This window comes from Agrilus planipennis, unplaced genomic scaffold (genome assembly GCF_000699045.2).
Source record: "Agrilus planipennis isolate EAB-ADULT unplaced genomic scaffold, Apla_2.0 scaffold377, whole genome shotgun sequence".
In the NCBI taxonomy this organism is placed as follows: domain Eukaryota; kingdom Metazoa; phylum Arthropoda; class Insecta; order Coleoptera; family Buprestidae; genus Agrilus; species Agrilus planipennis.
The window spans coordinates 46,530-72,864 of NW_020439504.1; the positions used below are offsets into that span (position 1 = coordinate 46,530).

General features: G+C 34.5%; 1 protein-coding gene across 1 annotated transcript in view; it reads left to right on the top strand.

Annotated features, from left to right (window-relative positions):
• The window catches only part of LOC108742962 (secretin receptor-like), a 92,820-nt gene that overhangs the window by 8,040 nt on the left and 58,445 nt on the right, over positions 1–26,335 (top strand). Inside the window, exon 2 of the mRNA XM_018478333.1 lies at positions 23,210–23,379. Within this exon, the coding sequence (XP_018333835.1) occupies positions 23,229–23,379 (151 nt within the window). The 5' untranslated portion in view covers positions 23,210–23,228. The remainder of the gene's footprint in view (positions 1–23,209; positions 23,380–26,335) is intronic.

Below are 26,335 nucleotides of genomic sequence, written 5' to 3' on the forward strand. Positions count from 1 at the left end.
CAGGAAGGTACAGCGCACTAAAACAAAAAACAAATTAAGTGAATATTCGTAGGTCCTAAAGCTCGCTATTTTTGAAAAAAGCGTAACTGAAGGTACTTACAGACGGAATTGATGAATCAGAGACAGAAATATTATAAAGAAACGCCACAATCAATCAGCTGGTAATTAACAGCATTAGTCATCAGAACCAGGTCAGTGTGTTAGAATTGTTGTAATTACAGTCAGCAAAGTCGTCTCTTCTCTAAAGGCCGGTGGCTGCTTTGTTACTTTTTTCAATACCGTTATTTATTGTTCAATTTAAGTGTCATTTTATTGTAATAAAGCTTGCGACAATGGAAAGCACAACGGTAGAACTATGTCGACAGTCAAATTTTATCGCCGCTGTAGACGACGAAATAGTTAATTTCATAGAAGCGATCGTTGCTGCATCTTTATCTTTTGAAGCGAGCGCAAACCTTGTAGTAAACTGCCTTTCAGTTTGCCTAGATTTGCATCTGTGGTCTCGGCAAAAAGGATGTGATGTTGTGAATTTTCATAATAGTCACCTGCATATAATGGGTGTTTCTTGAATAAGTAGCAAGCTTTCTAGGGTGTGAACTAGACACAATAGGCAATCACACGATGAGTACAGAAGCGTTACAATTCGAAGTCGATTCTGGGTGAGATTTAGTAACGTGGGTTTGTACCTGAATTGAAATAAGAACTTAGAGGCTACATCGATTGAGAATGTAAATTGTGCCGAATAGCGAACGACTAAAGTAAACGTGGACAAAACTTATTGTTACTACTACACTTAATGTTTAGACGCTCAGCACTAATAGTATCCAGCATTATTTAAATTATACCTCTACAGTACACAAAAGAAAGAATGAACTGTAGGTTGCATGAACATCAGTAGGTAAATGAGTATCAACTAGATTGTATTTTATGACAAATTTCTGCACCACCATCAAGATATTTCTAGGCCGCGTCACATTTTTTACAGTAGTTTACACAGACATGCGTACACTGTCAAAATCGTTCCAATTTGAACTTCGAGACTTCTAACAAAATTCGTTTGAGTCTCACAAAAACGTCTGTCATTCGACGTAAGGAGTATTTCAATTGCAGCGATCATCATGGGACATGGAGATCATTAGCGTTGTGCACTCATATCTGATACACGCACTGCTTCTTAAAGCCCCATACAAACAAGTCAGATTATGCGCTAGAAAAGTTTAAACGTCCTTACATGTAATCCACAGTCTAGAAAGCTGCTCGTCTACAAGCTCAAGCACAAGTCGGGTAATGTAACGGCGTGCACCACCATTCTGAAAAAAATGTATGTTCGCGTGTTTGCAACGGTTTATGCTAATGTGCATTGGATAATCTCTTGTAAAAAGGCAAATAAGTACATCGCGCTATTAAACGCGCAAGCAGAGCGAATGGTCCAAACAGCGAATCTCCGAATATTCCGCATCACACATCTACGAAGAACCGTTGTAGAAATCATGAAGAATAACCAACACGCAAATTTACGTAACAATAATACGGACTATCTTAGAAATTAAAAATTTCGTCTTTCGTGAAGCAAAATTCTTCCGTAAACGGCATCCTATTGATATTTCTTTTTACTGTTTTTATTTGGATATGACAAACCTTTAGTTTGTAGGTATAATTAACTTGAAACTTTTTTTAATACATGGGCTTATTTTTTATTGTTAAATGTTATATTCCGAATAACTGGTTAAAGTAGAGCATATTTCAATTAATTCATTAACGGTAATTAAAGTGAACAGACTTCTCACGTCAAAATAAATGTGTAAACCTTTTAATTTATTGACTAATTCTGCACTGGTTTTAATTGAGGATTTAGGGTTAAATTCTAAAAGAGATGAAATTGAATTAATGTATTTGGATAATGAATTAATTTTTTATATATTTTGTAAGTTTATGTGGAAATACAAGAAACCGGGCATGAGACAATCTTTTTTATGTTTTTATTACATCATAAAGTTACCTATCAGCTATAAAAAAAGAAATAAACAGACAAGTGTAAACAGGGGTAATTGTAGAATACTAAGCTATTTACCGAATCATCGTAAAAATCAATAGACTCCTGTTTTGGGAGTTCACGAACCAATAAAAAAAAAAGAATCACCAAAGAATGGGAAGAATTGCAGCGTATATCTTGTTCCCGTGCGTATCAACAGGGCAACATACGGAAACATGTGTTTTTCGAAGAAAAATGTTGATAATGAAAAAAATTTTAAAAGCTTTTATCTCCCCTTTTGGAAGCTATCAGAAGTAGCAAGCAAATTATAAAACTAAAAAATACAGATAAACTAATAAACTAAAATAGAAGATGGGTGCCGCGTTTGCTAACAGTCGACCAAAAATTGATTCGAAAAAACATTTCTACCGCAAATTTGTCATTGTATAAGCGTAATCCAAGCGAATTTTTGCGTCGATTCGTAACCGTTGACGAAACGTGGGTCCACCACTACACTCCTGAAACCAAAGAACAGTCTAAACAGTGGATTGGACCAGGGGAACCAACTCCAAAGAAGGCAAAAACAATTTTTTCGGCGAACAAGGTTATGGCTACTGTTTTTTGGGATGCAAGAGGTATTATATACATTGATTACCTTGCAAAGGGTAATACTATCACTGGTCAATACTACGCAGACTTATTGCAACGTTTGAGCCACGAGGTGAAAATTAAACGACCTCATCTGGCGAAGAAAAAAATCTTGTTTCATCACGATAACGCACCAGCGCACACGTCAATCGTTGCGACGGCTAAAATCAACGATCTAAAGTTTGAATTGATGCCGCACCCTCCTTACTCTCCAGACCTAGCCCCGAGTGACTATTTTCTGTTCCCTAATCTCAAAAAATGGCTTGGCGGTAAGAGATTTGCGGACAATGAAGAAGTAATCGAAGCTGTAAATGGTTATTTTGAGGAGCTTGACGAATCAGTCTATAGAGATGGCATTAATAGACTGGAACACCGCTATGAGAAATGTATCAGCCTTGGAGGAGATTATGTTGAGAAATAAAAAAAAAAAATTTTTAAAAACCTTGTTTTTCTTGGTCAGGCCGGAAACTTATCAATCCACCCTCGTAATATCGAAAATGATACTTTTCATTGATCTAACGTAAAAAACTTCAAATCAAAAACGGTGATGTTAGTAGACCTGTTCTTGTAAAAACGAATTATCGCAATCATGTTGTAAGTATTTTCAAAAACTAAATTAAATTAGGTGATAACATTAAGGTCTCGTCTGATCTTACTGCTACAACATAAGACTCTAATAGAAGAGCCTATGAGATATGAGGCAAACTTCCAGATATCAAGAAAAAATTAATCTAAGCAATGGTTATCCTATGCTAGGTATACCCAAAAATAAAGCTTTATAAAGTAATCAATCAAAAAACGAGTAAATTCAACGGGCAACGTTATCTTGCAAATGGACTACGTACCAAATTATCCACTCTAAAAATTATTTACATCTTCATTTATCTAAGCCTGATATCATTATTCTTACCGAGACCCATTTACATAAAGGGATTTCTGATGAGGAGCTTAGTTTTATTGGATGTCACTTATTTAGAAGAGACAGGTATACAGATGTTTCAGATGAATAAGGAGGAGGTATATTAATTGCAGTTATAAACTCTTTTAAAAGTTGTTTGATTCATTTAGGTAACAATATTGAACAGTTGTTTGTATCAGCAATAGGTTCCAAAGTGAAATTAGTCTCCGAAACTTACTTACCACCTCGCTCGGATTCCGGTTTATATTTGAACCATTCATATGAAGTTGAATTCTTAATAAATCGGTATGACAATCATAGCTGATCTGACGAGACTTCAACCTTGACGAAATTTTAGTACAAACTAGAGTGGGTGGATCGGCTTGCGAGTTTCGATGTTTTAAGGAGCCGGATCATAGGTTCAACCATAATGGGGGGTTCTTAAAGAGAAGCTAAAGTAAGACAAGAGCCTGAAACAGGGCAGCAGCTCTTTCAGTACTCAGGGTGGCAGAGATCACGAGGATCAGTATGTCACTCTGATGCACAATACTGCGATGTAGAAGGCAACGGGAAACCACCACATTACGACATCCCGAGTAAAACTCACCGAAACTAAATCATAGCGTCTTCTGGGGTTAAGTACTCCGGACGTAAACCAGTCCTCAATTCGAATGTTCGGGCGGGGACTACCTCGGATGATGTCATCAATAAGTGCAATAGGGTTAGGTGCAGTATTTCACGAGTCGGAGCGTGGAATGTTAGGACAATGAGGCAAGTAGGGAAACTAGAAAATTTAAAAGTAGAGATGAATAGGTTAGAATTATATGTAGGTATTAGTGAAGTCCGTTGGCTGGAGATTTCTTAAGTGGATACTTTAGAATAATACATACAGGATAGGTGGAGGGTAATTAGGGGGTACAGTGATGAAGATGAAGAAGGAGTCTATGCAAATATAGAAGTATTAGAAGATGTTAAGTTTAGTGAAAGAGCAGAAAACCTTAATAGTAGTAAGAGACTTCAATGCAGCAATATATGAAGGTAAAGTAGGTTCTATTGGATTAGGCAATAGAGATAACAGGGCAGATAGGCTGATAGAATTCTGCGATAAACATAATTTAACCGTCGCGAATACTTTATTGTTTGAAAATGCCAGGTAATTTAGGTAGATATCAGTTAGATTACATACTTGTTAGGCAAAGATTTAAAAATCAAGTGAAGAACTGTAAGAGTTATCCAGGAGCAGATACAGATAGGAAGCATAACTCAATAGTTATGAAGATCAATCCTAAATTGAAAATTCTGAAAAAGAGGGAAGGTAGGAGACGTCTTCACTTAGAAAAGCTAAAATGTAACGAAACGCGTGATAGGCTAGGTATATGGACAGACGAAATACTAAAGGCGGCGAGAGATACGAATCACAAGGACATAGAGACAAAATAGAACTGCATTAAAACGAGCCTAAAGTCAGCAGCTGCAGATATACTAGGTCTTAAACAAAACAAAAGTAGGAAACCCTGTATAACAAACAAGATTTTAAGATTAATAAAAGAAAGGCGGAAATGCAAAAACAGGACAGACGAAGAAGAGCAAAAAAGATATAAAGCTATAATTTGGGCAATAAGTAGGGTATCTAAGGAATGGTGGATTGATAGGATGTGTAAAGTAGAAGAAAAGTTTGAAGTAGGTAAAACCAATGAGACTTAATATAAGCAAAAGGATTTTTAGAGATGTAGGGTACAGCAGTAATAATATAAGAAACGAGACAGGGGTCATTTTGATAGAAAATGAGGAAAAGGCAAATAAATGGAAAGAATATTTAGAGAACCTGCTTATCCAAAAGCTTATCCTAAAATGAGAGAAGAGTTCGATGTAGTATTAATAAACTTAAAGAATAATGAGGCGCCAATGTTAAATAGGACAAGATGCTAAATATACTTAAAAATGTAGGGATGAGTTACAAAGATAGAAGACTGATACTTAGTTTGTATAAAGAGCAATATGTAGTTATAGAGCTGAGGCTGCAACGTAGAGGAGTAAATATTAGGAAGAAAGTCAGGCAGATTTGCACACTGTCACCACTACTTTTTAATCTATGCATCGAATACACAATCAACATTATTAAAGACTGTACAACTGTAGGGATAGATAAACAGGGGCAAAAGATTAGCATGCTTACAGTTGCAGATGATATAGCAGTACTAACATCTAGAAGGAGGAGCTAGATATAGCTTTAAACAGAATGGAAGCGATATTAATAAAACCGTACTGTATGAAAATTAATAAAAGTAAAACATAAATACTGGTATGCAGGAGAATAAAAAGTAGGGAAAGAGCGAATATATTAATGGTAGACGAAAAATTAGAAAAAGTGGCCCATATTATGTATCTAGAAAGTCAGATAAATCAGGACGGAAGGAGTAGTATGGATATAAAGCAGAGGATAAATGATTCTTCCATTATTTGAAATCAGTGTTCCTTCTCAGGATTATTTCAGCATTTTCTAGTTCACTCCTTAAAACAGGATCCTCTTGATCTATTTTTTCAAATATTGGTAAAACTTAGGTTAAGGACGTCTCATTGATGAAGTCGTTAGTATTTGTTGACGCGCATCACATCTCTACCTTTTTCAGCGGTTGGGTAAGTAAGATATGTGGAAATACTAGTCGTGCTACATTCGTGTATTTTAAATGAATGGATTATAGGAGTATTTGTCAATATTTATCTTCCATGCACTGGGAATTAGAGTTACGTGATTGTGTTATTAACGCCAAACTTGATAAATAGAACTGCACACTATTACATTTAACTGATAAATACGTGCCTGTTAAATCTTAGAATCTAGCTCGTACTCAGCATGGTTTTCTACGGAACTAAGGAAATTAATTATTGAAAAAAAAAGAAAATGCATAGGTTTTGGTTGTTGAGAACGGTTTATAGTCAAATATTAAAAATTTGAAAAATTATCAACAAATAAAATAAATCAAAACTTCTAAATAGTACATCTTATAAAAATTCTAAAGCATCTTCAAATGACCGCATTGCTGAACTTTTTGGTTTTATTTAGCTGAAAAATAAACATAGATAGCAGCAGTTTTTCTTATTTAACTTTCAAGTATAATTAACAACTATATCAGTTTGTGATGTCAATAAAAGAATAAATAATTTCGGCACATGCAAACTGCAGCGAAGGTATGTTAACTCATCCTATGGCTTCAACAGGGGTGTTAGAGAGCTTTGCAAACTCTTTCGCTTCTTGGAATAAGTAGGTACCTTAAAAAAAATTATGATTTCGCAGAACTGTAAGGGAAACTTTTTAAATTTGAATTTATTTTAAATAGATTCTTATATCAAATGCTACAAAAGAATTATATTACAACAAACATGCTTATAACCACGAACGAATTAAACAAGTTTAATTCTGCGTACGTGCCTTTGGTAGATATTTTGCTTATTAAAAGATAAATCATTGAGCATGAACGAAAAATGTTTAGGAATTGTGAATACTGAATGCTCAAAACTGGATGAATATTTTCAGCAGAAAACAACTAATGTCGATTTGGAACAAGCTATTCATAATGTACTGAAACTATTTGGGGTGATGTGGACATTACAGGTAGCCAGTTTTATTTGTCGCACGTCAGCAAGTTGGCCTTACCACAGACTAAGAATGAATGGCTAAAATATACTTTTGGAATAACTGCTTCATTTCGAAATTATAGGTCAATTTCCGACATTAATCCTTGTCTGAAAATTTTTTATTTATAATAGTTACAAACAAGTTATCTTCCAATTAATTTTACTGTCAGTCGATGAACAGCATAGTTTTAGGAGTTGTAGGCCTACTGTCTCCAATCTCTTCAATTTCTTATTGTACTCAAATGTTTTTACTACCAATCTAGAAAAATATATAAGTTGATTCCATATACATGACTTTACCAAGGTTTTCGACTCCGTCGGTCATTCTATTTTAATGAAAAAACTTTTAGTTTTAGTGACACTTAGATTCCGAGATAAAATCTTATTTAGCAGATCGTGTTCCATCTGGGAAAATTAGAAATTTTCTGTCATCTTCAATTAACGTGATTTCTTTTATTTGTAAATAATCTGCGCTCAGGTATAAAATTCGTGAATATCTTAATATTTGTAGATGATGTAAAACTATTTTATCCACGAAAAGATATTTTTAATGCTATTACTTTACAAAGCGATATTACTGNAAATATATTATCATCATTATAAGGTCGTCAGTCCTAAGTCTGGTTGGACACGCATCTCCACTCTTTTCTATCCTGAGCTAATCTTCGCATTTCCCTAAAACTAGAACAACCCATATCCTTAACCCTCCTAACTTGAGAAGGTGTCCTACTAACTCGCTATTTCTTATTGACTTTCATGGAGTCCTCTGTTATCTTACTCTTTTTAATACCTCTTCACTTCTAACCTTTTCTATCCACGGTATCCTCATCATTCGCACGTAACCACATTTCGAACTATTCTAGCCTTTTCTTTTGCGTCGTGCCCACTGTCCATGTTTCGCACTCGTCCCAAACATACACCTTTAACAACCTATTTCGAATTACTAAATTAACCTTTCGCAAGCATAGAAGTGACTTCTTTTTATTGAAGGCGACTCGACCCTCTATCCTCTGCTTTATATTTTTTTTGTTTTCGTGGAAGAGGGGAAATCTTCAAAAGACACCCAGCCGTCCGTACGACTGGGTAGTGTCGGATTACCGAGGAAGGTGTCCTCGGACCTACCGACTAAAACCCCTCTACCTTAGGCCGTTCTAGGACCTATCGGTTCAAGTCCTCTTCAGCCGTGTGTTTTGTGTGTTAGGTGATTGTGTATTTAGTTGTCGTTAGTAGTTTCGTGGTATCGAGCAAGAGTAACGAACAAAGTAATACGTAATAAGTGAAAATAAACATTTGTGAGATAGTATAAAGGACCCACACAAGAAAAGTGAGTGGAAGTGATGGCAGGTTGCAAATATAGACTATGAGGACTTTCAGGCGAAGACGTTGAAAGTGATTTAGATGAACCTGACGGCGAGAANTACGTAATAAGTGAAAATAAACATTTGTGAGATAGTATAAAGGACCCACACAAGAAAAGTGAGTGGAAGTGATGGCAGGTTGCAAATATAGACTAAGAGGACTTTCAGGCGAAGACGTTGAAAGTGATTTAGATGAACCTGACGGCGAGAATAACATTAAGACACTCCTATCCGATGGGCCCAGAAAAAATGAAAAGAAAGTGGCTAATTTTGCCAAAAAAGGTACACTGGATAAACAAAAGTCCAACAGCCAAAAAAGAAAAAAGCCAAAATTAGACACCACCATGAGTATAATAAACAATATAGAAACCAAAACGAGCCAAAATGGCGCATCGGGCGTTGGCTCGCCTACAAAGCCATCTAGCACAGTAGTAGGTGACTCAGAGAAGAACCTGACAACACTAGCGAACAACTCCGAAGTAAAAAACCCTAACAAAGACGACATCTACGAATCAGTAACTGAACCACACCCCGACCTAACTAATCAAACTGTGCAGGTTCCTACTTCCAATAAGTTTGAAATACTAGATAGCCACCACCTCAGACGACTGGTGGGCTCAAAACCAAATATGGCAAAAAAATCCCGCATGTTGAAGAAATTATAGAGGTCAATAGTCAGACAGACTTCGATAAAAATACGAAGAGGGAACCGCAGCCACCCCCAATAACAATCACAGATAAAGCCATGCTATCTACAAAAGTAGGATTGAAATTTATCGACAAAATTGTTACAACCACCAAATTTAGTCTAAAATTAAATAAACTTGCACATAGGGCCTACATAAAACCACCAACAAATGAAGCCCATAAACTCTCTTAAAGTTCCTACAGGAAGAAAATGTAAGCTATTTTACCTACGGCAGAAAGACTGATAAAATAAAGGCAAAGAAATTGATTGTTAAAAATGTGTTTCTACCAGGCTCCATAGAGGAAGAAATAAACGAAGACATTGTAACCAGACACGGCATTCGACCACGACGCGCAATTGTATACCGTAGCAACGTTACACTACTACTCATATTCGACGCGGATACTCCTGACGACATAGTTTGGAAAATCGACAATATATTGTCATAAAAGGTAAATATCGAACGCTTTCGTAATATAGTAGATGCAGTAACACAATGCAAAAATTGTTTTGAATTTGGGCACGTAAAAGGAAATTGCGGACACTTTCAGACAGTGGCGGGGAAGTGCAAATGTGCAGTAACTGCAAGAAACCAGGATACACTGCCCGAAGTGCAAGATGCGAAATATTCAAACGTGAGATTAAACGAAAGCGAAAAGCCCGTGAAGTTTTCGCTAATAATAATCGAAAAGTGCAGACCTCGCGTGAAACAAGGGAACCTAAAGGGCGAAGTCATATACCTCAAATACCAAACAGGAATATGCTTAGACATGGAACAACATACGCAGCAGCGGTGTCCCCTATAGAAGAAAAAGGACACCAGGATACAAATACAACGACGACAGCACAGCTCCGAAGAGGAGACAGCAACTTCTCCTAAAGGAACAAAATCTTAGAATCTATGGAAGAGTACACAAAACACGACATCTCGGACATTGTTAACCTAGTAATGGAAATAACAGCCACCATATTAAACCTTACACTCCCAAATAGTGTGGTCAATAAAAAGTGTATGGCACCAGCCAAACAAATAATGCAAATCTTAGTCACAAATGGATAAGCTATTTATACTTCATTGCAATATACAAGGCCTGGGACCCAAATTCCAAGAACTATCCAGTCTTATTACGAAACATCGTCCCGATATAGTAATAATTAACGAACTCAACCTAAGAAACAAGAAATTTAAAGGAAACCTAATGGGCTACCTTAAGCTACAGGACTTTATTGCCCCGCACTTGGGAACTCGTTTCTACATAAACGAACAATTTACCTGGGCACAGGAAGACTTAATTCCCAGGGAAACCGGCGAAAGAAAGATTGAGGGCTGTAGAATAAGGGTAACGCTGACCAATAATAATTATATTTCGATTGCGGGAGTGTATGTCCCAAGTACTCAAAGTAGGGAAACCGAAAGGCAGGTAGAACATCTCCTTCTAGAACCAAATACCATCACAATAGGAGATTTCAATGCGAGGAATAGAAATTGGGGTGGTAACAGCGACTACGAATTGAAGAACTAACACAATTACATAATTTACCTAAAATTAATTTCATATAACTGGTCCTTAACCAATGGATACTTCCCTAAGAGGTGGAAGATGGGAACTTGTGTTTTTATTCATAAACCAGACAAAGAAGTTAACGACCCTAAATCCTTTAGACTCTTTACGCTACTGAACATAATGAGTAAAATGCTTGAAAAAATTTTTTTCAAACGAATCGAGCTTAAGGCAATATCACTTATCCCAACCTACCAAAACGGGTTTTTGCCTGGTACGAGAACACCTACGCAAATAATGCGAACGTGCAATTACATCGGTCAAGCACTGGATGCAGCCACGTAGTTCCCATTTATCCGCGAACCAACATGAACAATTGCTAAGGAAACTACAAGCTCAACAAATACCGGACTTAGAAGTCAGGGAAGGGTTACACCCCCGTCACATACTCAAACCGACCACAAGACTTGGATAACGAATCCCATATTTAACCCAAAGAGAAATAAAGGTTCCTGTCTCCAAACGTCAACAAGCACGAAGGCATCTACTTTAAAATATGAAAATTATATCTTACTCACAAGATATTAAACACTCACGGACACAAGTACCACCGACACCAAACCCACACATATTTAGGGTATATTGCAGCAACAAACTCCTTGGGGGTCTGTGCCCACAAGAAACACTCTGAGGTCCAACGAATATTTTATATGTATGAAGCAGTATGTCTGTGTTACATGGTTTTATACGACCGTTTATAAACGAAATTAAATTAGCTCGCTCTCGTACTCTGTCGAGTGTGTTTTTAATGTCTGTGTGTGGGTTCATTGTATGTGTTAGAGTGATGTCGTCCGTAGAAAGGGATTTTTTGGTGATTAGGTTGGGATGTCTGAATAATATCAATTGTGTTTTATTTGGATTAGGTTTTATACGCTATTTTCTGAGCCATAGTTCAAGTTGGCTGATTTGTTGGTTTATTTTCGAATTACATGATTTTGTGTTGATGCCTGCTTTATATCCCTACTACTCCTAAATATAACGACTGCAAAGCGACTTTTACCCTTGGATAGAGTCATAGAAAACAGATGCATTGAATACTTTAATAGTATTGAAACGAAAATAACTTCTATACGATTAGCAGACCACTACATTTTTAATGACCGTATAGGCCGGTAACTCGTTTACATGTCTCCAAATAGGTCCAGAAATACAAACTGTTACAACCAAATTTAGGTGGATGCTAATATTGATAATGAGAATACGAAAAAAATAGTCGACTGGATTTGCGGACAGAAAAGTTATCAGCCGGTGCGAGAAAGTTAGTGAACGTGGAAGCACAGACAGACAGAGCGCATTACCTTTATTGCATCAGTTGACAACTTTTCTACTCACATTCATTCAGCAGACAATTTTTGTTAAAAACAAATATTACCATCCACCCAAATTTCAAAATTCCTGGTAACGTAATTGGGCGCAAGCAGAAATTTGTAAAAATTAGGTATATTTCAATTCGATTTAAATTTACCTAAACATAAAAACTTAAAACATTAAACATGAAATTTAAATATAAAAATTATTTATCTAAACGTCGTAAAAATCACAGCTCATGAAAAAGCTGCAAAAGTTTTCTACTTGCTAATCAAAATTCTCTAAAGTCGGATAGAATTGATGTTTGCAGTTAAACTATTAATGTAAACAATTGGGTAACTCAATAAAATTGGGAGCATTTCATTTCATTTCAATGTATAACTGGCACACTATTTACTCCATTTTAACCTAGCTACTGTCAATACATTTTGTTTACTACTGGAAAACATTTGTAGGAAACCCAATTAGATTAAGAATGATATCATCTGATAAATTCGATAATCACGATTATTCTCAAGTACAATTACATTTAATTATTTCCGCTGCGTTTGTTTTTATTATTTAATTACCCTACAAATATTTTACATCAATGTGAGAATAAAGACAAGCACAATCTAATAAGAAATTGGGGTGGTAACAGCGACTACGAATTGAAGAACTAACACAATTACATAATTTACCTAAAATTAATTTCATATAACTGGTCCTTAACCAATGGATACTTCCCTAAGAGGTGGAAGATGGGAACTTGTGTTTTTATTCATAAACCAGACAAAGAAGTTAACGACCCTAAATCCTTTAGACTCTTTACGCTACTGAACATAATGAGTAAAATGCTTGAAAAAATTTTTTTCAAACGAATCGAGCTTAAGGCAATATCACTTATCCCAACCTACCAAAACGGGTTTTTGCCTGGTACGAGAACACCTACGCAAATAATGCGAACGTGCAATTANTAAAACTATTAATATTTTTACAAAAAAAATGTATTTGTACATTGAACTGCTCGAACCTTCGTGGACTGTTGAAATATATGGCACATACCTACATATGTGTCTTGCAGGGTCTAACATTATACTTTGAGATTATGTTGTTTTGACGTCTGTTAAGTGTGTGTTCACTTGAGTGCATCTATGACTGATTTTTGAGCTGGTGGGTCGCGGATTTCAAAAAACGTAAGCTATCCGATAAAGAATTGTGCTCTGAAGCCCAGAAAGTACAAAATCAATCAGATTTGTAAAGAATTTTGAAAAAGAATAGGGGAGTTTGAAAGCAAAGCTATAATTTAAAAATAAAAGTGTAATCTAAAAACAACGAAAGGAGCACTATTGAGAAGAGTAGATAAAAAGAACAGTTTAGACGTAAGCTATTGGAAATGAAAATAGACATCTTTCATAAGTGTGAAAAAGGGTAGAACAGAAGTAAAAGTTAGAAAGCAAATATATCAGAAATATACATGATAAAATTAGAAAGGGAAGATAAATGTATACACAAAAAGACAAACAGATTCGGAAAACGGAAATGCATATGTACAATAAATTAGATATGGAATATAAAAAGGTCAAGGTGTTTCATTTATAAGAATGATGTTTACCCCAGCTGTCCCAATACTGACAATAACTCTAGATAAAAGAATTTGTGCTATTGCAGTGGTATACAAATATATCAAATTAAACTTGGAACAGCTACTTATTTTATTTAACCCACCGAGTGAAGCTGAAAGTTTTGTGACTATCTTGGACGTTTCGGATTGTTTATTGTCATTGTGTTCAGCATTTGAATATGAAAGAGAACGTTGTCACTGCAAAAGAAGTTACAGTTTCTAGGCAATCATTTGTAAAGTTTAAAATTTACGTGTTATTTAGCTAGAAAATTCAATGTTTTGAAATTATTTTACTCTGGCACTTTCACACCATCATAAACAATTTAATAAAGACTGTGATAAACGCTTGGAAAATTTTATCCATAAATCTTATGCCTCCAAATTGCAGTTCTGTTCAATGCAGTCTTATTAAATTTTTAACACTTGCTCTAGTAGTATCGCCATTGTTCGTAGACGTGAGCCAAGCTATTTTGTAAAAGTCGTTGTAAATTAGTCTGTACAAAGTTGATAATCTCCCCTCGTCTGCTCGAAGAAGTCACTAGTCTGCTGAAACACTGGGGCGCATTATACATACACTGTTTTTATTTGCTCTTTCTGTATTGTATACGTTCACAATCGATAATCGTATCAATTTCTTCACTACGTTCTTGTCCACGGTACTATTCATAGTACTGTTCAGAGGGAATGCGTGCATGTAAATTATACATTGCTTATCAAAGAATACGTACAATTTGATTGGTGATCGCTGACCTCCCATTTCTCGAACGGCGTATTCCCTTTCTCTACCCAACGAACACTCTCTGTGTAGTTTCCCCAGTTGTTTCTAAATTTAGGTCCTCGAGCATCATTTCTGGATTATATGTAAAAATTTTATTGCATACCACTCTTCAGACAACCTCTCTTTTTTCTCATTATCGGACATTGTACATATTTAACGTACATGTTTTCTTCAAATTGGTTCAACTTCTATGAATTATTCTTAGCCAACTTGGTATACTGACGTAGAACGAGTTACTCTACTAACTCATGGTCGAGCTTTAAACGATCAGTTTTGCCGCTTTTTGTAGCAGAGATTTTGTGTCTTTCTTGAATTAATTTTAGTTTATTTCACAGATGCTTGCTTTTCCTGATGTACCCACTAATTATAAACTGTTGTATGAAAAGTGTAACGTCTCGCATCACGTCCACCCCTGGTGATTATGTCAAAAAGAAGTAATTTTAACAGGCTTCAGAAGTTAGCATGTTAGTAGCAACCGATAATCCGAAAATTGCCATTTCGGCAAATTGTCAGCAGATCGCGCCTGTACTGTATATGTACTGCATATACGTTTGTGTTTGGTTTGTTTTTATTTGTAATTCCTCTCTGCAGTATTGTATGGTGCAAGCGTAATATTTTTTAACAAAACTAAACCAATTTTCCTCATTCGTCCGCTCGAAATAAAGTTGTATTTTTCTAGTGTTTTGTAATTAGTTAATGCAATAGTTTAAGCCATTTTCTTTTAAATACTACTACAATATACAATATAATGGTACACGCTCACCTCTTTTTTTTTATTAGACATATCTTTGACACACCAGAGGTCAATTAAAATTTAGAATCTAAACCGACAATGGAAGATTTAACAGCTGAACTATTACCATAGTTGCTTCACATTAACAACAGTATAGGAAATAATTTGTTATTGAAGTAATGGATTTTTGTAGGGAAACTTATTTTGGGAAAGACATTTAAAACCTTTTTGTTGTATAAAGTTATCACTCGGTTAACTCGTTGGAAATGTACGTATACAATGCAGTCTCATTGGGTTGTACTGTGTTGATACAATAGTGTAGGAGCAAATCCTTGACATTCCTTTGCTACGCTGCAGATTTTTTTTGCTTGTTTTGATAAATAACAAAGGGTAGCAGCAGTCAGCGCGACGCTATTTTCTTCCTCTAAAGGATAGTTTTCCATATATCAAATGCGAAGCTCACTTACTACGTTATCCGCTATAATATTTTTAATGTATGGGGTGTACATACATCATAGATATATAAGGTGACTTTATAAAAGCTTGTTCCGGGACTAAGCATACGTTTACTAATAAGTGTTACCTATATTTAAAAAATTAACTGTACTTGTAAATGCAGTGATTCATTGAAAGTATGCAGGGAAAATTTTGTTAATGTCATATTTCTCAAAATTTGATTGTAGCTATCGTCAGGGGTGTCTTTTTCAGATTATCTCATTTCCGGTCAAAATAAAATGACAAGGAAAACTATAATAAATAAAAGTTAATATTTAAAATATTATTATGTAACGACTTACCTATACATTAACGAAGTAAAATTTTACCTATACGAACAATGTTTCTTTTGTTTTGCGTATGCTTCAATTGTGTGATGAAAACTTTCTAACAAAAAATTAAATGGATGAAAAGAGAAACTGGAAAGCGAAAAATAAAATAATGCTTTTAAATTTGTACGATAAATAAATAATACACATCTAAAAAAATTAAAAAAAAAGCATTGTGCTGGAGCAAAAATAAGGAGGCAGCCACCCTAACTGGGTACATATATGAGGATACACGTCTTTGCGTTGGGTCTTTCAAATATCGTATATTTATATATTATATTATAAATGTTATTATTTGCTGCTTGAGACTTCACCTTACATTTTTATATTGTTTTGGCTTCAATATTTTGTTAAACTGATTTACTAATCCTAGTTGATTGTTTAATTATTAACTCAAAACTGAAAAGGTACCTACATACATTAGTTTACAGACTAGTCGAGAAAAATCCTTCGAAGTCTTTTAAAAATACCATCGATTGCTTATTTAATTCTGGATGACATTATACGAAAAATGTATTTGCGTATGTTTTCGAGGAATGAAAATTACAGTTATTATTAACAAATAACAAAAAGAAGTGAGTTCCGCTTTCTCGGAGCTCTACTTTCATTACCTATGATTTTAATTTATCGTTAAAATAGACTTCCTCGCGGACTTTAGAGTACATAAAACATTTTTTTTAAACTAATTAATTTAAAAGTTNTGTCTAATTGCTTTAGCCCACAATTTCTTGTATTTTTTATTATTTGAAAGAAATGGTATGTATCCGTTTTCTTTTCATTCCGACATTGCAAACTTTCGTTAAATTTTATAACATTCGGAAATTTAATTAGTCTGTTTCTTTTGCACCTTCGGGATTTACAAGCTATCCTGCTGTCAAGACAAACCTGACGATCAGAGTAATAGCGATACGTACCAGAAGAAAATGGTAAATATCTTCTCCATTATATAAACGACAAAAAAGTCTTCACCTTAGATACATTTAATTACCGAATGCAGTTGTTTAATTTTCAAGAAATCAGTATTTCCGATAAACCATCACCTATTCAAATGAAAGATTTCAATCCAAATGCCTGAAAGTGTCTACCTCCGAAATGTATACCTTTTGTCATTTCTTTCCGTTGTTTATTAGGAATTTAATGGACAAAAAACCTTGAATGACACTTTTTCCTACTTTATTTTGATATAACTGATATTATTTTAAAAGTAATATTGATAATGATAATCTGACAGAACTGGAAAGCCGCATTTCGCAACATCATAAACTGTACCTCGAATTATTTCCCAAACCAAATTACCTTTTTATGGTCCACTATTGGACAACTATTAAAAAATCTGACCTACTAAGGTTTCTGGAGCATAAGGATTGAAGCAAAACATCAGGTGCTGAAGACTATTGCGCATGCAAAACAGAATCCAGAAAAAATATAAGTTTAACCATTGGAATCAAGTCTGCATTAAAATTTAGAAGTCAGGGAAGGGTTACACCCCCGTCACATACTCAAACCGACCACAAGACTTGGAGAACGAATCCCATTTTTAACCCAAAGAGAAAGAAAGATTCCTGTCTCCAAACGTCAACAAGCACGAAGGCATCTACTTTAAAATATGAAAATTATATCTTACTCACAAGATATGAAACACTCACGGACACAAGTGCCACCGACACCAAACCCACACATATTTAGGGTATATTACTTGCAGCAATAAACTNCCATTGGAATCAAGTCTGCATTAAAATTTTCTCGTTACATTTATAGCGGTCTTTTTTTATTGTCAGTTTAACTGTAACTGTAGAATAGTCTAGTCAACATGTCATTTGGTCGAATTCGGGACTGAATTTACCTAAAATTATGATTATGAACAAGGTATCATTCGATTCGTAATGACATCTAGGATACTTTTGGAAAAAAAGCCATTTGGGTCTGATGAAAATTGCAAACAAAAAGAGGAAGTTTCATTTTTTTTTTAATCTCAAAAACAATTGCAGATATCGGAAATCGGAAAAAAGATACTTAAAGAGTAGCAACCTTCCTAAAAAAAATTTTAATTGAGAGATGAAAATAGGGCTTGAAAACGGATGATTCGGCTCCCATGCATCCGCTTGATTCCGACACTTTAAAAATTTTTTAACCCATTAAATATGAATATTAATGAAAGAAAAAAAATGCAGGTACTTACTAGATACTCAAACAAACAATAATCCGTCGGCAAAAAAATTTTCCATTAACTATGCTTTTGTCAATCTGGGAAACAGCAAAAATATCCCGACAATTTTTAAATTAAAGTCTGGAAAGTTTTTAACATCTGACAGCTATTCTACGAAATATTAAAAATATATCTCCGTTGGAAAATTTTTCATCAACATACAAAGATACGGGAAAATTCTACGCCTAAATAAAGTAATGATAATACTTTTTTAATCTCCCTGTTGTTTTGCTTATGTATTACTAAAAGTTATATGAAAATACCTTTTTATTTTGTTGCATTTAAATATAATTTATCATCTTTTCTGATCAATTCCATTTTTCATCAGCTAAATTGTGGGTTAGTGATTAGAAGAAATCGATATCGGAATGATAATAATAACAATGTATAGGATAAGGATCCAGTAGGGCGTTTTTATATTTGTGAGTATATTTACAGTCACCAAGTTAATACGTTATTAGGTATATGCGTCACAAATTCCCAAAAGAATTCAAGAATGCAACTTAATGTCAGCTCAGGAAAGTGTTGAAGGAATACTTGTGTGTATTCTAAAAATTAAAAAATTTAGGATACTCGCACAGGAAGGCAAGAATATTTTAATTAATTTGGTGTTGCACTGCAATTAAATGCGACAGTACCTATGTGCTGCTATGAAATGCAAATCGTCTGAAATTTTAGAGCGCTACAAATTAGGACTAGATGTGAGTGGTATTTACTTAAACAAGAGGCTTTGAACTTATTTAAAAATTTATTTACTGCTTTTCCATTTTCCCCTCCTTATGATTAAATGAAATCAAAGCCAAAATGGGATTAAAAGCTATTATTTTTTTAAAACAACCGCTAATACAAAGCAGATGGAATTTCTTTTTTGGAAAAGTATGTATTGGTTAACAAACCAACATAACTCAGTAACGTATAAATAAAAACAAATATAGCAGCAAACAGCTGAGTTATTGTGGTTTGTTCTATCTTCTTTACATTCATTATTGACTTTAAGACTAGTCTTGGAAAAGCTTGATAACTTAAAGCGAAAGGCGGTTGCTTTTTAAAAAACTAATACTTTTAACTCCTTTTAGCTTTGATTAAACTTATTTAAAAATGGTAGCATTGCGAAGGAAGTTAACATAAAGCACTTAAAAGTTGAACTCTTTATTTGGAACACCCGAAAAGTAAATTTTTACAAAATCTGAAGGTCAGCATAAATGTCAACTCATTTTTAACAATCCTCCTACACGTCACCTATTCAAAGTACATACTCGAAACGTTATATCCAAACTGAAACAATGAACGTTAACTTAGACGACACCAATAACATTCCTTCAATAACACTGAAGAGTCGTTTATGTCCTATATAGGACAAGTGGTTATGATAATGAAATTTTCCTGGAAGCGATGAAGGTTAAACAAGGAATGTGTCAACTAATCTCTCTAATTACGGGAATGGGAAAAAGCAAACAGAAGCGATCGAGACATAAAGATCATAAAGAGCATTAGTTAATTGATGTCTAATATACACATCAGTATTACTCGAATTAAGTGCCATTTTTCATCTATTTCTGACTTATGAAACATGGTATATCTTTTAAGTCTATATAAAATTCTCAGTCAGTAGGTGTCTTTCCTTTTCGTAAACAAGGAACGTTAACGTGAAAAAAGTTAATATCGGAAAGATTTCAGTGTTCTTTTGTGCGTCAATGATGTGAGTGATGGACACCTTCAGTTTCGGAATAAACTTTTGGTAAAGTTTAATAAATCTGGCATTTAATTGAAAGGAGTTGTAGATTTAGTTCTTTATGAAAAATTGTTAATTGTTTAAGATTACAAAATTTCCAGTTCGGAAAAGGTAAATCAATAATTAAACATAGAAACTTTCGTAGTTTGTTATCCTGATTGTAGGTTTTAGGTTTATAATGCTTTGTTGGCAATAAGTACAGACTGGATTACAAGCAACATAAAAAGCATGAACACCACACCACAGAGGTGGCTAATATGAAAAATAATATTTTAAAGATATTTCTATAAATTATATTACATAAAAACTACATTACTAAACTTGTAGCTAACATCATACAAAATCTTATCTACTTATGTTATTGCCTATGCATTACTTAACTTTATCTCCCATGAGTTGTTGCTTGTTATAAACAAATTTTTAATTGGTCTACATCCATAATTATTAGCAGAATTTATTAAAATATATGAATCTGTTTCGTTCTTTTTTAGGAATTCTATTAATACAATAACGCTTGGATGCTAAGAAATAAAACTTTTACAAAATTGTTTTTCTAAAACTATTATCGTGCTTTTCGTTTGAGCATTTTCAAAATTTGTATAAACATATTATATTCTGTTAATGTAGTTGTAATTTAAATCCAAAGAAGGTAGATTCATACCAAAGCAGCTGTTAATTTTACATACTAAACATTGTTATAAAGAGTTAAAACCTGTGTGCTCTTTTCATATTTTGATTATAATTTGTCTGTAGTGTAACTAATCCTGGTTGGCTAAACTGTTGTAAAAGTAATTAAAATACGTGGATTCGACATCTTGTTCTTATAGTAATAGTCGAGTAGTTAAAGTCATTAACGGTGGAAAATTTTATTCATGCAGGAACCACAACCAAAGTTTCTCCCCTATGGTTAGAGGCTTTAGCAAGGTTAGATTTTTATAAACGTAAGATGCTGATTGCAAACTTCGACCTTTGTTGTCTTAAATGTTACCACTCGGTTAAAACAGTTTTGACTATTTATAATATTTATTGTTTTGTTTATACATTGTGGGTGATTAATTTTAATCAATTTTATCTGTTTGTGTATTGTACCAAATCACGTTTTGCATGTTCGGAATAAATACCTTGGGACTGTAAAAACTGACGTTGATAACACCCCCAATCATAAAGGCGAAACTTTGGTACTGTTTTTTTTTATAAAAAAAGCTTCTTTAGATATATCAGTTAGATTACATACTTAAGAATAATAAGGCGCCAAGTATAGATGAGATACAGACGGAAATACTAAAATATGCAGAACAAGAGGTTAGAGATCGCATGTTTAAGCTACTTAGTCACATTTACGAGACGGGGAAAGTTCTAGAGGTTTATAAACGGAACGAGATAGTAACCATACGTAAGAAGACATTTAGAGCAATTAGTTTAACTTCCCATGCATAAAAAATCTTAACTAGAACTGTACAGACGAGGATGGAAAGAAGGGCGGAAGGAGTATTAGGGGAAGATCAATTTGGGATTAGAAGAAATAGAGGAACATGGGAGGCCATTCTAGCTTTACGGGTAGCAATAGAGGAAACGATAGAAAAAGGAAAGAGTGCGTACATAGGATTTGTAGATTTAGAGAAAGCTTTTGACAATGTTAAATGGGACAAGATGTTAAATATACTTAAAAATGTAGGGATAAGTTACAAAGATAGAAGAGTGATACTTAGTTTGTATAATGAGCAACAGGCGGTTATAGAGCTAGGGATGCAACGTAGAGAAGTAAATACTAGGAAGGGAGTCAGACAGGGATGCACACTGTCACCGCTACTTTTTAATCTATACATCGAAGACGCGATCAACATCATTAAGGACAGTACAACTATAGGGATAGATCTGCAAGGGCAAAAGATTAGTATGCTTAGATTTGCAGATGATATAGCAGTATTAGCATCTAGCAAGGAGGACTTACAGATAGCTTTAAATAAAATGGAAGCGGTACTGACAGATCAGTACTGTATGAAAATAAATAAAAATAAAACTAAAATACTGGTATGCAAGGGAAGAAAAAGTAGGGAAAGAGCGAATATAAAGATAGGAGAAAAAAAAAGTGGCTGGTTTTAGATATTTAGGAAGTCAGATACGTCAGGATGGAAGAAGTAGTAGGGATATAAAGCAGAGTACAGCGCAAGGTCGCGTCGCCTTTGATAAAAGGAAGTTACTTCTATGCTCGCGAACGGTTAATTTAGAAATTCGAAAAAGATTGTTAAAGGTGTATGTTTGGAGCGCGGCGTTGTACGGGTGCGAAACATGGACGGTGGGCGCGGCGGAAAAGAAAAGGTTAGAAGCCTTCGAAATGTGGTGTTATGGTGCGAGATAGGTTGGTAGGACATCTTCTCAGGCATGAAGGTCTAGTCAGAGACATATTAGAGGTAGAAACAGGAATTAAGAGGGGTAGAGGTACACCTGGGTTAGATTACTGTTCGCAAATAGTTAAGGATGTGGGTTGTTCTAGTTTTAGGGAAATGAGAAGTTTAGCTCAGGATAGGAAAAAGTGGAGGTACGTGTCCAACCAGTCTTAGGACTGACGACCTTATGATGATGATGATGGTCCATTTGAATAGTGCTGCCTGTAATATACTTACTTAGTCTAAACATGACGTGTAGTAGGTACTAAATTGTTTATATTTATCTCAAGTTAGATATAATCGGCGATGTTTGCATTTTCCGCCGATGTAGCTACAGGTTTTTATTGGAGTACACTATTCGGAAACATGTACGTTTTCAATTCACGCACAGACCGGCTTCAGATTGTAAATCGTCCGTATATTTTATCATAAATGGTCTGCTGCGTAGTGATTATCACAAGTTATGTCTAAAAATATTGAAGTTAAAACAGAAAATATTGGATCGATCTCATCAGAGGTTTTAGAAAGAAAAGATTCCAATGTCTTAACATTTTCCAGTCAATGGTGTTGTTCAACAAGAACAACTAATGTTCTCTTAAGAGGTGTAATAATAATAATAAAAAAAATCAGTAATTTTCTAATCGTAATTTAACATAAAGCCCAACTAAATTGGTTTAGGAGGAACATTATTACACGCAGTTGAAAATAATAAAAATTGCAGTAGTTTTCGAAAACTCTTTTATTCAAATGTGAATCAAGTTAAGTATGTAATGTGTCACCTACATCTGCGCAAGAAAGTATATTATCTATTTTAGTTTTAAAATGAGACCAAAAGCTCTGAAAATTATATTTATTCTGTATTATTTCATTTTTCAGAATTGAACATTACCCTACAATGGCCGCAAATCAAGCTAATTTGGGGAATTTTGATGCGCTAACTATTCAGAGTCTTTACATTGCAATTGCACAAAAAGTGTGTATTGAAGAATACGGAATTGGAGCGCTTTCAAATGCTACAGAAAGATTTTTTAACGCAACCCTTAACCGTAAGTACAGCTTTATTTTAGCATAATATAAATCGCAAATAGGGTACAGGCCGGACGAAGGAAGCTGGCGAACGGTCGCGTAGGTACTTCCCCATTTATGACCTATTTGGGTAAGTCACTCGGAACCGATATACAAATAAGCTTTCAGATATTATCTGATGATGATAGTAATACTGAAGAAAGAAGGCTGCAATCATTATATCTAAAACTGCCTACTTTTGCCACCGCGCATCCACGCCATTTTAAAATTTCCGCCAGCTTCCAGCGTCAGACCTGTATGTAAAAGTAGAAATGCTAGAAATTCGTGGTTGAATCCAATTTTTGTAAACATGTAATCGAAAACGTATCTACAAATAATGAAAAACTTTGAAGGAACTGAATATATATTTTATTAAAGTATACATTAGTTTACTTCACTCAAAATAGATCAAAAGAAGTTGTAAGATTGGAAAAATTGATATAGAGTTGAATAAGGGTGATGTTATAATAAAAGCTCCCAATTCTTTTAGGTCAAAAGTTGAAAATATGTGTTCTGCAGATTTCCCTTAAACGATAGTTGTACCGTAAAGATAGTTGTAAATTATATCAATGCCTATACAAATTATATATATAGATACTCTTTACTGCGCATGGGCATTTTTGATATTCATACGCACTCGTTGAACACTTCCGTTACTCTAAATACACTTTATTTACAATAAGGAATAAACATAGATACAATTAACGAAAGAAAAAAGTACTTANATACAGAATACACAAAATACTGTTAAACCGAAACAATTATTTACGAAAAAAAAAAAAAGTGAACGTAGGGAAAAACACAATCTGTATATGTCCGTGTAGGATGACAGCTTAAAATATACAAATACTAATAATAATTCTATAACTAAGATAAAAAAAGAGTCCAGGTATACTTTTCCATATGTATCGGCCTTTTTTCTCACTACCCTAGAAGTAAGCCTTTCATCGCGATAATTCCTTCCAGCACACCTCCACGATTAGTTTTTTCATCATCATCGCCAGTCCTAAGAATGGTTAGACACGCACCTCCACTGTTTCTTATCCTGAGCTAATCTTCGCATTTCCCTAAAGCTAGAACACTCCACTTCCTCAACTATTTGCGAACAGTAATATAATCTAGGTCTGCCTATATTCCTCTTAACTCCTGTTTCTGCCCCTAATATGTCCCCGAAAAGACCTTCATGCCTGGGAAGGAGTCCTACTAATCTACCTCGCCTATTTTTTATTGAATTCCATAGAGTCCCCTATTCGCCTATTCTTTCTAATATCTCTTCGTTTCTAACCTTCCCTATCGACGGTGTGCTCATCATTCGTCTGTAACACCACATTTCAAAAGCTTTTAACCTTTTCTTTTCCGCCGCGCCCACCGTCCATGTTTCTCACCCGTACAAAGCTGCGCTCCAAACGTACACCTTTAATAATCTTATTCGCATTCCTAAATTAATTGTTTGCGAGCATAGAAATGACTTCTTTTTATTGAAGGCAACTCTACCCTGCGCAATCATCTGCTTTATGTCCCTATTACTCCTTCCGTCCTGACTTATCTGACTTCCTAGATACCTAAAATCAGTCACTTCTAATATTTCGTCTCCTATCTTTACATTCGCTATTTCCCTACTTTTCCTTACAAGTATTTTTGTTTTACTTTTATTTATTGTCATAAAATACTGTTTTGTCAATACGGCTTTCATTTTATTTAAAGCTATCTCTAACTCCTCCTTGCTAGATACTAATACTGCTACATCATATGCAAATCTAAGCATACTAATATTTTGCCACTATGTATCTATCCCTACAATTGTACGGTCTTTGATGATGTTAATCGATGTATAAATTAAAAAGTAACGGTGACTGTGTATCCCTGTTTGACTTCCTTCCTAATATTTACTTCTCTACGTTGCTGCCCCATCTCTATATCTGCCTGTTGCTCTTTATACAATCTAGGTATCATTCTTCTATCTCTGTAACTCATCCCTACATCTTTAAGTACATTCTCAAAAGGTTTTTCCTTTATTTCTTCCAAGCCCAAATTGATCTTCGCCTAACAGTTCTTCTGCCTTTTCTTTTCATACTCTTCTGTACAATTCTTATTGTGATTTTTGACGCATGGGAAGTTAAGCTAATTGCTTTAAATGCCTTGCACCTATCGGCGCCCCTCTTTTTAGGTATGGTTACTACCACGTTCCGTTTATAAACCTTTGGAAGTTTTACCGTCTCGTAAATATGACTAACTAGCTTAAAGATACGATCTCTAACCTCTTATCCTGTATGTTTTAGAATTTCCGCCTGTATCCCATCTATACTTGGCGCCTTATTATTCTTCAAGTTTTTCAATGCTACATCGAAATCCTCTTATTATGGGATAACCTAGCTCACCTATCTCCACTCTATAGTATAGGTACTCTAAATATTCTTTTCACCTATCTGCCTTTTATTTTTCATTTCATATTCATCATCATCATCATTTTTGAATCTTCCTGCTTCTTTGGTGCAGGGTTTTTATCGACTGTTGATTCTACAATTGATTCAAACGGCTGCGATAGAAAATCTTGCACCAACAGAAGAAAAACGATCAATACTCTCTACTCACCTAAAACTCGATAGCAAACCGTTAAACGAACCCTTACTTAAAATATATCAGCGAATGTGCCTCAAAATTTTTCGCAATAGCGAATAAAATGTCCAAAAAAGAGATTTAATCGTGTCTATTTTTAAGTTGTTTTTGAGCAATCTGAAATAATTTATAATAAATATTCCAACTTACTGAAGAACAGGACTATTCAAGCAACTTAAAGAGGTGAAAAATGTTTTATTTATCGATAACGCTTTTGGTGTAAAGCTTTTTCAGAGTAAATTATAAGGTTCCTTGTATGATAACGTAGAGTTGCAGAAAAAGTAAAAGGTGCAAGAAGCCTTTGTAGATCACCCAAGCTCA